General features: G+C 41.3%; 1 protein-coding gene across 2 annotated transcripts in view; it reads right to left on the reverse strand.

The window, feature by feature from the left end:
• Nucleotides 1-14432, reverse strand: part of jph2 (junctophilin 2) — a 29183-nt gene that overhangs the window by 4488 nt on the left and 10263 nt on the right. For both annotated transcript variants that reach the window (XM_085260425.1, XM_085260426.1), the window contains exons 3-4: nucleotides 3288-3406; nucleotides 130-1073 (exon numbers count right to left, since the gene is read on the reverse strand). In XM_085260425.1, coding sequence (XP_085116551.1) covers nucleotides 130-1073; nucleotides 3288-3406 — 1063 coding nt within the window. The remainder of the gene's footprint in view (nucleotides 1-129; nucleotides 1074-3287; nucleotides 3407-14432) is intronic.

Below are 14432 nucleotides of genomic sequence, written 5' to 3' on the forward strand. Positions count from 1 at the left end.
AGTAATCCATCTGATAGCTGTTGACCAAAGTCTTGGACTGACAGACTGACACCACCATACATGTTGTGACAATATTGATGTAGCAAAAAATAATGAAGAGTGAGTCACTGTGTATATTTACTGTCTTACCTCCATGTCCAAAGACTCTGGGGTCACCTCGTTGCTGAGGCTCGACAGGATGGGCTTGGGTCTGACTTCGGCTTTGGGTTCCACCTTTGCTGCCGGTCTGGCAACTACAGATTTTGCTTCCACTGACTTTGGTGCCATTTTAGGTTCAAGACTCGGAGCAGGTTTTGGAGCTGGAGCTGGGCTGGGTTGCCGTTTTGGTAGCGGTTTTGTTTCTGCTTTACTGGGAGGCCTGCTCGGTTCCCTGGACTCCACTTTGTTCTCAAATACAGGCGTCACTCTTTCTTTTGTTGGTGGTGCTCTTTCGCTTTTTACCTCGGAGGCTTTAGACTCAGGAGTTACAGATTTGTAAGACGCTTTGGAAGGCGTTTTGGAGGGAGCTTTGGAGATGGGACGTGGTGCTTCTTCTTCTTCTTCTTCTTCTTCTGGTGAGATGAGGCTATTCCTTACAGGGGCAGCAGGGGCTGTAGTGGCATCTGATGCTTTTGCCTCAGAGTCAAACTTCTGCAGTGGCTTGATCTCCATGTCAGAACCCTGCTCGTTCTTGTTGCTCTGGCGGCTCGGGGTACGAGATGGGCCACGACTGCTGGTGGCCCCTCCTCCTCCTTCAGATACAGTTGAAGCAGGAGCAGGGGGAGTAGTGGGACGACTGCCTTGCTTGCCGTTGAGTTTACTACTTCCACCACTTTTACTGGTTTTGTCTTCATTCCAGCTACCTGGACTGAGGAGTTTGGGCTCTTCCTTGCTCATGATGCCTGGGCTTGGAGAAGGCGTGCGACCTGGGGATGAGCTAGGCATGAGGCTGTCCAGTTCATTCATAACCGGGCTTTCAGGTGGTGTAGGCAGTGGCTCCTCCTCAGCTAGCAGGGGTTCATGCATGATGGTCTCTGTGTTCTCACTGCCTTCCACGGCCAACTGTAACGCTCTCTTCTTCAGATACTCAGGACCTGAAAGCCAGTTCAAATACTTTTTAATCACTGGTTTCTACCATCAGTCATTATAAGTCAGAGGAATGATTATTTTTTCCATAATTTAAAATGTATAATAGATACAGAATGTGGGCTTTCAAACTCCTCCTACACAATCACAAACTGACTAATGAAACTTGGCACACAGGTACGTCTTAGACCTGTGTAGGTTCTTATCTAAAAAACATATGACGCCATCATGTTGCCTACAACCATCTACCAACATTTATGCACCTACAATGCCTCATTAAAATAATATTATTTGAATGACAATAACATGTAATTTATAGCCACAAACTTGAATTATGAATTATATATGATGTCATGTTGCCAAGGAACCACCTAACAATGGACCGAAATTAGAGATACTGTAGCATGGGTATGTACTAATCACGATAATTAGAATTAATGTTCCATAAAAAGGCCATGGTATTTTTAACACTAAGTAATAATGCCTCAATCCATTAGGGATTTACAAACATCATAAATGATTTATCATGTGAGTGTCATGACTTAAAGTTCAAAATAATCCTCTTTTGTTTTTAGTGGTTTCAGTCATTCACCATGTGAAAGTAGCTGTTTTAGTGCCTCTCACTTTACCCAGCTTTATTCTGATTGGCTGCCATTCACAAACAGAATAATTGAGCAGCAGATGGGTGTGGCTACTGTGCTCACAGAGAGGTCACACTTCATGGCGCATAGCGCAGTATTGGGTTAAGTACAAAAGGAGTCTATAACCGAGTGCTCACATCAGTGAGGCCTGAACCTTTAGCTTACAGTGAGAATTATTATTATTATTATTATTATTATTATTATTATTATTATTATTATTTATTGAGTTATTTTTGCAGGTAAATATATTTTTTAGAAATATTCATTTATATTAATATCTTTCTGCTGTTTCATAATTATCATGGAGCACAGCTCACTGTTAGATAAATTCCTGTTGGCTCGAAAATAGCTAAAGGAGCTCAATTTAAAAACGGACATTTTTCCATTAAAAAAAAGATTCCCTTGATAAAAATGTTAGCTCAAGTATTGCAGGGCTGAGAGGTCACAGATTGTCTTTATAAGTATCATCCCCTTAAACCTCCTGAGAGCACAGGAAGCAGCTACAGAGGATATTAGAGATGCATTCAGCTGCTGCATGCCCTTCCTAATAAGCTTTCGCTGGAGTACACATTTTTCCATTAAACACAAATAAATTCTCTGTTTGCTCACATTTCAGAAAAAAATCCAAAGGAGAAAATTTGTCCCAAAATGAAATATACTAAAAACAATTAATATTTTTGATATTGTCAGACAATCCATACCTACAATGCACTGATATGCTTTCTCTTCATATTTGGTTTGAATTGAACAGCTAAACACTGTAGTTTTGAGCAAATGTTACTAAAACAGAAGAAATTACCATTTGTTGGGAAACATTTTTTGTTGTGGATGAATACACATGCTGATGATGATGATTACCAGCTGTAGGACACGTACAGCTGTAGGACAGCTGTACATATGATACTTTTCTTATGCTAAAAATAAGAAAAGTATAGAATATCAAAAGTCTGATCCTTAAATTTATGAAGTGTTTTGAAGCAGATGTTTCTCAGCCAGCGCCAGTCTCAACCAGACTTTTAGTGAAAGACTAGTCATTTAGAAAGTGAGAGACAATTCATTTAGAAAGCTGGACGACTTTCTGTTTGCATCTGACTTCTTTAAGCTCTCTGCTGAGTGAGAGCGCAGGAGTGAAATGCAGGAGGCTCCCAAATAGCCCCTTTGCTTTTGTGTCAATGTGTGTGTCGACAGACTCGCAATGAAACTGATACGATCCCTTCGACCCAATAAGATGGTCCTTTTTTTAGACAGTCAAACGCGACTATCCCTGTGATGGGCCTCAGCAGAAGGATATACTATCACAGGCTGTGAGGACAGAGACAAAGTAGAGAAGTAGCTCTGCTGTTGGGATTTTACATTTGCTGTTTCCTTCATACAGTATCATACATAAGTAGGTAAAATTTTTTTTCTGAATTAGCTTTTTTAGTGTGCATTCCCGTGATATCTAGTGAAACTCAGAGCTTGCATACAGCTGCAAAGTCCGTGAGTGACATTATGATGCCTTAAAAGGTGGCCCTTTTAGATGCTTTTTAAATTAATTTTGCTGATTTTTTTCTAAAATGTGGTGTGGAGATGTCGACTAACCTGGCTGGTAGAAGGAAGGGGAGAGCTCTTTGGCCACCAGTCTGGCAATGCTGGACTCTCTGTTGGAGGCCTGGGCAGCCTGCTCAGCTGCATCTGCCTTGGCCTTGGCATGGGCTGTCCTGCAGTGGAAAGATGCAACACAAGTCACTCAGCCTTCTTTCATCTTCTCATTTCATTAATGGTCTGAATCTTCCCCCCCCCCTATATGCCGGCAATGAACATGCTGTTTTCAGAAAGCATCTGTTGTTCACTTCAGTGTGTTTTATAAATGACACAATCAGTACCACACTTGGCTTAGCTGTCGGGAGGAAGAGTGGGATATGAGTGTGTTTTCACCATCAAGAAAGCAAAGTCAGAGTGTCTCCCAAATAGAATAATGCTATTAATTTAAATGTGAAACTACAAAACCTGGTTTTGTCCCCACAGGAGGCAACAAAGTCCACCTGTTAGCAGCTGTGAATTGGTGAATTGGAATATATAAATCAGAATGTATAAAACCATTCCTTTAATAGCAGGGCAGTTTCACAAATGTCGGTTTATACTGGTCTATAACTTTAAACCAGGCTTAATTTTACTAATAAAAAATAATTAAAGCCAAAGAAGGGGAAAAAAAAAAGAAAAAAAAAAAAAAAAGATTCCCTCAGGTAAGCCTAGCACTGATATTACCATTTCATCAGCGACACCTCCATTGACAAATAACAGGGAAAGACAAAAACCAAAATAAACAAACCGGTTATATTTGAGGAAAAATACCAAAATCAATTTATTTTGAAGGCTACGCTATAACTTGCTGATCTCGTCTCATCATTAAATCATCAATCAGTTCATTTTGGAGTCACTGTTAGACAGAAACCACCTTTAGAAAGCCAAAAATTATATTTTAATTGTCCATCGTTTACGCTCCAAAACAAAAAGGGAAATCCCTTCTATTTATCCTCTGTGTCACCTTTTTAAGTAGCTTTAAGCTTTTCTTGTGTGAGGAAACACAGCTGAGGGGTTGGATACGCTCACTCAATTGAGCATTTACTTGTCACTTTCTTGTTTAACCTCTTTACAGCCACCAGTGATCAGCACATGCATCAACCAGGATGCAGCCTGTTTCAGTTCTACATACTTTTTCTGCTTTCTATTCATTTACGTCATACTATAATGGTTTAATGGTTCATGAGACATTGACCTCGACCTTCCTACACAAACACTCTCAGAGATAAGGGCCTTAAACAGAGTGACCAAAAATATCGCAGTACAAGGCTTGTTTATAGTATTCAATCATGGTCAAATGGATGCTGGGGTGGGCAGTCGCTGGTCATATGGCTCATTAGTATTATTAGCTTTGGAGGAAAGGGGTTGTCCTGTTCTACCGTTTGCCTGGGACAGAAATAAATTACACTTTTGCCACCATGAGTGAGACAATGAGTTATTGCTGGCAAGCTACTGAGGCCTCCATCATCACACAAATGTCTGTGTGGGTGACAGGCAGAAAGCACTGCAGCCTGACAGGCGTACATTTGTATATTTATAGTTGTTTTGCTGCACACTGGAAAAATTTACTTATCATGCAACACTTTGCATTGCAGAGTTCATGAACTTTCACTCTGGATTTCCCCTTAAAAAAAAAAAAAAAAGAATCACTGAAGAACAGGTAGCAACCAAGAAAACAAGGCTAATTCCAGCTGCTAAACCTGAAATGCAGTCTAGTTATACCACGAAAATAGGGCAGCACAATTTATTATTTTAATACTATTATGCTTCTCTACTCGGGTAAAGACTGTAGCCATACTGAAGTTTTGTAGAATAAAAGCTGTTTAACTGGTTCAGTGGTTACCATCTCAGTTTAGCTTGTTAGCATGCTAATGGTAGCTCTTTAGCAGTGTCAGCAGTGCGCGATTGCTCACGCGCACAGCTTAGAGGGAACATAGCGGTGTGTCAGGCATTTTGACTTTGCACATGTTTTATGATAACTACATTTAACCTAATTTCTACTGTACGATTCAGCTCAGTGTGACTTTACTCTCTGTGTGTTGGGTTTCTATTGTGGAAAGAAACTGGATTGTTTTTTTGTAGCCTTAAGTGCCTAAACCAATTATTTGGAATATTTGGTCAGGGAAAATTATCAGTAGGAAGCCACTTGGGGAATGTTACATGGAAAATGAGCCCCAACACATTGCAACAGCAACCAAACAGTTCCAAAAATCATATCATCTCAGTGAAAAAGTACACATATAATTAATTTAATCTGATACACCTCCTGCCTCTGTAAACATACAGTCAAATTTCAGCTAAGCGGATCAGGGAACTTTTAATTAAACAATTAAAAACACCTGCTGATATACTTCCTCAAAACCATAAAGTAAAACATCTGGCAATCACAAAAGGATCAGTTAATAGTTAAGAAAAAAAATCTAATCATGTTTTCATCATTAGTGATGAAAGAGGATGATATTAAATCAAATCAAATCAAATCACTTTTATTGTCACATCACATGTGCAGGCACACTGGCACAGCACATGCGAGTGAAATTCTTGTGTGCGAGCCCCACAAGCAACAGAGATGTGCAAACACAACAACACAAACGAGCAAAATACAAGAATGGCCAACCTGAAACTAATAAATATATGTACAATATATAATAGTGTATGCATTTCTGGATGTGTATACTAAATATTTTCCTACGTGTGTGTGTGTGTGTGTATACACATTTTTACAAATTAAATAGTAAAAAAAAAAAAAAATAATAATAATAATAATAATAAAATATATAAAATATACAGAGTTGAATATGTGCAAAACAAGTGGCATTTATATACAGTGTGGAGTGCATAATGTTGAAGTTCCAGTAGTGAAGCTGAGGTGTCTATGACGTGTTCAGCAGTCTGATGGCCTGATGGAAAAAGCTGTCTCTCAGTCTGCTGGTACAGGACCGGATGCTGCAGAACCTCCTTCCTGATGGAAGCAGTCTGAACAGTTTATGGCTGGGGTGACTGGAGTCCTTGATGATCCTCCCCGCTTTCCTCAGGCAGCGCTTCCTGTAGATGTCTTGGAGGGAGGGAAGCTCACCTCCAATTATCCGTTCAGAGCACCGCACTACTCGCTGGAGAGCTTTGCAGTTGTAGGCGGTGCTGTTGCCATACCAGGTGGTGATGCATCCAGTGAGGATGCTCTCAATGGCACAGTGATAGAAGGTCCTGAGGATGCGGGGGCTCATGCCGAATCTTTTCAGTCTCCTGAGAAAGAAGAGGCGCTGCTGCGCCTTCTTCACTGTTTTGTTTGTGTGTACTGACCACGTAAGATCCTCAGCCAGATGTACACCAAGGAACCGGAAGCTGCTCACTCTCTCCACAGCAGCGCCGTTGATGGTGATGGGGGTGTGTACTTCTCTGCACCTCCGGAAGTCCACTATCAACTCCTTTGTCTTTGCGACGTTGAGGGTGAGATGGTTGTCTTGACACCAGTGGGTCAGGGCGCTGACCTCCTCCCTGTAAGCCGTCTCATCACCGTTGGTGATAAGACCCACCACTGTAGTGTCGTCCGCAAACTTCACAATGATGTTGGAGCTGTTAGTGGCTGTGCAGTCGTAGGTGTAGAGTGAGTACAGGAGAGGGCTCAGTACACACCCCTGTGGAGCACCAGTGTTCAGTGTGATGGGGGATGAGGTGATGCTGCCCAGTCTGACCACCTGGCGTCTGTCAGACAGGAAGCTAAGGATCCAGCTGCAGAGGGAGCTGCTCAGTCCTAGATCCTGCAGTTTCCTGTCCAGCTTCGAGGGAACGATGGTATTGAATGCTGAGCTGTAATCTACAAACAGCATCCTCACATACATGTCTCTCTTCTCCAGGTGTGACAGGGCAGTGTGTGGTGTCAGGGCTATGGCATCATCAGTGGACCTGTTGTGGCAGTATGCAAACTGTAGAGGGTCCAGTGAGTCGGGTAGTGCAGAGCAGATGAAGTCCCTGACCAGCTTCTCGAAGCATTTGCTTACGATGGGGGTCAGGGCTACAGGTCGCCAGTCGTTCAATGAGGAGATGGTGGAGGATTTGGGTACAGGGACGATGGTGGCCATTTTGAAGCAGGCTGGGACTACAGACAGAGAGAGGGAAAGGTTGAAGATGTGCGTGAACACTCCAGCCAGCTGAGCCGCGCATGACCTGAGGATGCGGCCGGGAATCCCGTCCGGACCAGTAGCTTTGCGTGCGTTCACCTTCCTGAAGCACTTCCGCACATCCTCCTCAGACACAGTGTGCGCACTGACGTCATCCGCGGTGCGCACACTGTCCGGTCTCAATTCATTAGATGATGAATTGCTCCCTATCCAAAAACTCGAGAGGTAAATGAGTTAAAAGCTGCTGCTGTTTGTCCCCAGTAACTGCAGGTACTGAGTGTGATTACTCTATAAATACTCAACATGTTGTAACTTTACACCAAGATGAAAATAGCTCCTCTTAGGTGGGGAAGATGCTTCCACCAGGAACAATTAGAGGCTCCTGAGGTCCCCTGATTGATATAAATGAGCTCCACCTGTCCACACAGACTCAGCACCTACTCAGGAAGCTGTTTTTCCTCAAAGTTATTCTAACAGCTGATCTTTAACAACATGTTTCCATAGCAATCTCAACAATATCTAAACTTACCACAAAAAGTAAGGAAACTTTGTTTTGGTCGATTACTTCTTTGTTGTAATAATGCTTCTTGGCAATAAATCTTGTACCACTGGAAAGCCTGTTTATTTCCCCTTAGATGATGCCACATTTGCGAGGAAAATGCTTTTGTGTGTTGAAAAGCAGAGTAAAGTATGTGGGTTGTGCCCATGAAAATCTTGGAAAAAAATTCCCTCTGCCAATGCCAAACAGCTTATTCTGCTATCAGCTCTTGTTTGGTATCATTTATTTGACCAGATGATCAAAGTCTATGCGATCGTTGTTATGTTGGAGGATAGAATTTGGTCCAAGACTGTGGAGCGATTACCCCTGGCTGCAGAGACTCATCTTGATATCTCTCTGCATTGAGATGCCTCTAATGATGACAAGCCAGATTGTCAGCACCAGGGTACCAGAGGCTCAAAACAAGAGTCAATAGCAGAATAAGCTGTTTGGCTCATTCTGAGAAGATTTATAAAGTTTTTTTTAAAGGCACAACCCACATACTTAACTCTGCTGCTCAACCCATGAATGGATTTCCACTGGTATCAATTTTATTGCCAAGAAGCAATTTTGCAGCAAAGAAATAACTGACCAACCAAAAATGTCCTTACTACTTAGTTGTTGTGCTAAGTTTATTTAAAGTGCTAATGAACACAATATGCATACATGTTTATTATAAAAATATACTCTGAAAAGCCTCAACCATCTTCTCCCTTACCTAACAATATACTATTACAATTTAGTTCCTGACTGCCTGCAGACAGAGTGGTGTGTGAGGTAGCAGACAAGATGGCAGCCTTTCAGTGTGGACGGGTAAACTGCCAGTTGGAAGAGAAAGATGTCGACAGATGGCTTCTTCCTGGAAACTGACTCTACCTTCCACCTCACAGTGGCTCAGTGTCTTCAGGAGTAGGAATAGAGTTTCAACTGTTTGTTAACTGCGGAGGCTGCAGAGGGGGGCTTCATTCAGATAACACTGAATGTTTGGTCTGAATGTGGACCACATCTGCAGTTTTCCATTGGCCATAGTTGACTTTGACTGATGGATCAACTCAGGGGGAGTCCGGCTGCTTGATTTCACCTCTGATACACCTAAATGGTCCAGATGTCTGATGTCTTGGACATCTGGCTCAAACAACAATGACTGTAACCCACATCAGGTCCAGCTCATATTATTACTATGATAGCTTGATGTGAGCTTGGGTAGATTAGTGGCTAACAGCTATTTTCTTTAGTATGCCTGGAAGCACCAGGGTAATTCTAAGCTGAAGCAATCAGCAGATTTGACACACCGGGCTCAGTTCAGCTTCCTGCCTCTCTCTTGTTCTCCTTCCTGTTGGGAACTCCACAGTTTTCCCATTTAGTTTAGCTTATTGCCAACAAAACATGGCATCGCACAATAGTCACAGAACCACGTTTACACCACTGATATTACATTTGTACTACTTTTAACATAATAAATGGTTGAATTCAGCATGAAATACTGTGTTCTTTCCATTTCAGTTGTAGCATAGGAGACGGACATTACAGCCAGGAAGCTAATTATGAAAGAAAAGGGTAATCTGAAAGTGACTGCATGTATCCTTTATATACAGTCTATGCTTAAATACAGTGGTTAAGTATGAAAACTCACTGTGCACTTTATTAGAAAACACCTATGAGACCTGCATTTTTTTATAAAGTGCTATGCATGTAGCAGAGCTACTGGTAAGTACTAAAATGGCTAAAGGCAGCAGACGGATATAAACTGACCCCTGTAGCAGCCTCACATCCATTCACAGCTCACTGAGCGTGTCCATCACTGACCACACAACTCTCAGTACCATAAATATGGTGAAATCTTTAGCACAAGCACAAGGTGAAAAGTAGGGACTTAGGCCTGCATGGTTAAATCAAATTCAATCCTGTAAATTACGAGTCATATAATCAAAATGAGTAGATTTGTGCAAATCACTGACTAAAATAATAATAACAAAAAATAAATAAATAAATAAACCAGAACCTGGCATGAAGGATTAAAGCAGCCAAGCACTGAGCAGTGTTTTCCTGCTGGAACACTATATTTGTTTGGGGCTTTTGGTGTAATTATATATCTTCCAGTCTGGTTACAGTTGCTAAAAAATGTATATCATAGCTCCTCATAATGTCAGTCAATGGATGTTCTGATTGATAAATCCCACCTGTGACCTCAGCAAACACTTAAATGAATAGTTTAAGGCTAACCAATGTGTTATGCCATGACATTAGTCAGTGAGAATACTTTAGCCTTCTTTCTGGCTCAAATTGAGCCCAAATTTTCAAAATTAACCTTGTTTTCACCAAGCACAAAAACGATCAAGTCAGCCCATAACGCTAAGATTAGTGAGGTCACAGATCAAAAGTTTTCTTGGGCTGTTATTCTATAGGTTTATATACAAGTCTTTTTGAAACCAGAGGCGCTGCACTCTACTGTTTGTTAGAAAACAAACCCCCACAAGTGTAAGAGAATTCTGCACTGAGTTCACTTCTCAGACACAGACAGCTTTTATATACAGTCAGCGAAGGAAGCATTCAGAGGCTTCAGCTGCAGAAACAAAAGTACAGTAAAGGTCACTTTACACAAATGCACTGCAAAAATAACTGTGTGTACTTTGAATTAAAAAAAAAAAGCATGTGCTAGTGTTAGTACATTAATATACTTTATTTTCTGTGCGTCATAACTCCCCACAGCTATGAGATCACAGATTAATGTAAAACTTAAATTTGGCCTAATATATAAGTATAGATACAGTTCTTTAAATAAGTCCTGGTACTCTGCTGTTTTGTAATGTCAGTTTTTTTGTCCCGCCACCATCGTCTTGGAGTCTACTGATGGCGAGAGAGATGTGCCACTGGATCTTTGTGGAGGGTCCTTTCCAACTCTGCAGCAACTATGTGTGCATACACGAGGGAGTATGCAAGAGTGATTAGCTGTTAATAAAAAAGATGACAACATTTTTAAATATAATTGAATCTGTTGGCCAAAATATTCGCACATTAAGTGCTAATGGAAACCTCGTTACTGCAACATTACTCAGAGGTCACGTCGCAAGAAATAGTAGAGAGCTCATCTATTTTTCTAATTACTGACCAGTTTCTTTTTCTATCAAATTAAATAAGTCACTTGATAAAAAAAATAGTCCTCAAAGAGTCCTGAGCCGTAGTCTGAACTTTGTTTACAACTTCTATGACCAGTTGATCGCTCACCAGCACAAAATGCTAGTATCAGCAGTACAGTATGTAATCCAAGCCCCACAACTAAAGCTAGGTGTGGTACATATATACACTAACCCTTTATACCCAAGCACTTGCTTATGAGGTGTGCCATATTTATATCCATGGAGGCATTTGACACCACTGCTGACGCAAGATGGATCGAGATCTGTGATCTCGAACTGTTGGCGGCTCTTAGCAGAGCTAAGGCTTGCAGGAGGTGACAGAAAGAGAGAAAAACAGCAAGCAGATTACTGTTTTTGAGCACAGCTGTGTGGTGTATGGGTAAGTATTTGATTTCTGTCTGCAGGGAAAAAGAAGAAGAATCGCTGTCTGGGTGTTTGTGACCAGATAGGAAAGACGGGGTCTGACAGCAGCAAGGGGGGAGGGGGACAATCAGCTGTTGCATTCCCCCGCGATTGTGATACAGCAAGAGTATGCCTGTCCATATTTAGTCAGGGCTCCTCCGTGACTACAAGGCCCCTATGAGTGCGTCATTTACACCCTGTCCTGCCACACAGGTCCTCCTCCAGACGCCCAGCAGCCAGTCCACAAAGCAGAACAATGTCCACAGACTGTCTGAGTGTCAGCAAACACTTTGACTAACTGGGCTTGAAGAGGCCTGGTCTGGGATCGCATGCAGTGTCCTGGTTGTATGTGTATTTTTAAATCCAAGACATCACTGCCAAAGGATCATAGTGTGAGGAAACCACTGCCAGGAACAGATGTGTCATGTCTCCTCTGCTTATATAATATTGGATTTCAGTTTAATATCCAGGACTACAGGAAGGCTGTTTTGTTAGGACCAATGCAACAATATAAAAATACTCCAGTGCAAGAAAAACAGATTTTAGAGGGTGCAAAGGACATTAAATTGTCAAAAAGAGAATAAGAAAGATGTAATATTATTCCAGTAGCTGTCTACGTAGGATAAAAAGATAAATTCGAGGTGCTGTGACATAGTTAAACTCCTAAAAATAAAGAGCATTCCATGCACTTTTGCAAGGAACTCCTCAGTCACTTACACCTGCTCCCTATCAGCCACGGCTCCAGCAGATAATGTGCACTGATACCAATCAGAATTTTAGACTACTGCAAAAACAATGAATCCACTTTTTCAGTTCAATTCAAATTCAATTCAGTTTTATTCATGTAGCACCAAATCACAACAACAGATGCCTCAAGGCACTTTATATTGTAAGGTAAAGCCTCTAAAATAATACATAGAAATCCCCAACAATCATACGACCCCCTATGAGCGAGTGCTTTGGCGACAGTGAGAAGGAAAAACTCTGGCAGAACCAGGCTCAGGGAGGGGTGGCTATCTGCTGCAACGAGTTAGGGGTGAAGAGGAGGAGGGTAGGACAAAGACATGCTGTGGAAGAGAGATTAATAATAACTGATGATTAAATGCAGAGGAGGTGTATAAACACACACTGAGTTAGACAAAAAAGTGGAAGTCTGGAAGTCCCCAGCAGCCTAGCGTTATTGCAGCATAAATAAGGGATGATTCCGGGTCACCTGATCCCACCCCAACTATATGCTTTAGCAAAAAGGTTTTAAGCCTAATCTTAAAAGTAGAGATGGTGTCCGTCTCCTGAATCCAAACTGGAAGCAGGTTCCACAGAAGAAGGGCATTTGTTAACAATACTTTACATCTCCTCTGCCATCTGATTTAAATGTTTGGACACTGAGTGTATAAAGCACTGATATGTCAGTGGCATGTACACTGTTTTCTGCTACATCTTGCAATGCATTTTGTCTCACTTTGCAGGTACCAGACTGGCTGTTGATAATGATGTGATGATGAATCCTCACGCAGTGGGTATTCACCATAAAGACACTGAATAGATGCCTGTTTTGCATCACTGAAAAAGGATTGCCATTTATACTGTGCTTATTTGGTCTTACCAGACACTCAAAGTGGTTCAGACTGCACTCGTCAAGGAATTTGAAGTGCTGTGATATGGTTAAAGGAAAATCTCATGCTTGAGCTAGTTGCTGGTAACAAGCTCATTCAACAGAAACTTTTAAATATAAATGATTTATCAGCCCAAGCACATTAGCAAAAAGACTCCACGGTCACTTAGACCTGCTCAGAGTCAGCACTGGCCTCTGCTTTTAATGTGTGCCAGTAAAGAGGATTACAGCCAGAGCTATCTACTGCCCAACCCGTACCCATTTCATTTATTTATCTATCTTTTGGATTGTGCTTCCTACGCATGCAGCAAAAGAATTCCATCTGAAACTTGAATTGACAGAAGGGAAACATATTTTTGTCGGTTGGAGTCTACTGCTTAGTTTGACCCAGTCTCACCTGGCCTGGACATGAAAAGGACTGACAGTTCTCAGTTCTGCGGATGGTGTTCGATGGAAAATAATGCTGCCCTTATTCTCTGTGGGTCCCACTAACTCTGCAGAAAACTCGCTATACAAGAACTTGCACCAAACAGGGCTATTCAAAGTACATTTTAAAAAGCGTAATTTCTCTTGAGACCTTTTAAGTGTTTGTTTTTACCACCTGGAATGGCCATGGCTTATGCTTGCTACAAAAAAGCTCTCCATCAGTGACATCTACGACCTAATTACAGTGCAATTCCACTTTATTAGATAATCTAATGTTTGGTGGAAATGGGAAGTAATCCTAAAGAAGACACTGTGTGCACAAGGGACTGCATGAAAGAGTGATTAGATGACAGCATCTTTAAATATAATTGAATCTGTTGGCTAAAATACACACACATTAAGTGCTAATGGAAACTTCATTATTGCAACATTGCTCGGAGGTCACATAACAAGAAATAGTACAGAGAGCTCATCTGTTTTTCTAATTACTGACCCGTTATTTTATTCCCCTCAAATTAAACAAGACAGCCCTCAAAGAGTCCCGAGCTGCAGTCCGAACTTTGTTTACAACCAGTTTACAAAACTGTTTTTATGGACGGTTAAAGAGCCAAAAATACTCAGAATCCTAAAGAGTTAATATGTAAATAGTAGAAGTCAATTTTAAACGTAAACAGTAACTCAAACTGCCAAGTAAATGTAATGAAAACCAAAGTTTGCCTGTAAAATGCGGTGCAGCTGAAATTTCAGCACTGACCTTCCAGCACTTTTTTAGGCTCTTCCTGATGACAGTCGTGTTAAATGTGAAATCTGCTTTTCTCTGTTCAGACTTGCCTCAGGTGATCCTAAAGCACTGACACAATGAGTAACTCTCATATACTGCTTATCTTTGCAGTACAATATTTAGATTTCAATCTGCAGGGACGGGGGTCT

Source organism: Mchenga conophoros, linkage group LG20, assembly GCF_057382185.1.
Source record: "Mchenga conophoros isolate Kocher_MC1m ecotype Shallow Benthic linkage group LG20, M_conophoros_male_GT1.1, whole genome shotgun sequence".
Lineage (NCBI taxonomy): Eukaryota > Metazoa > Chordata > Actinopteri > Cichliformes > Cichlidae > Mchenga > Mchenga conophoros.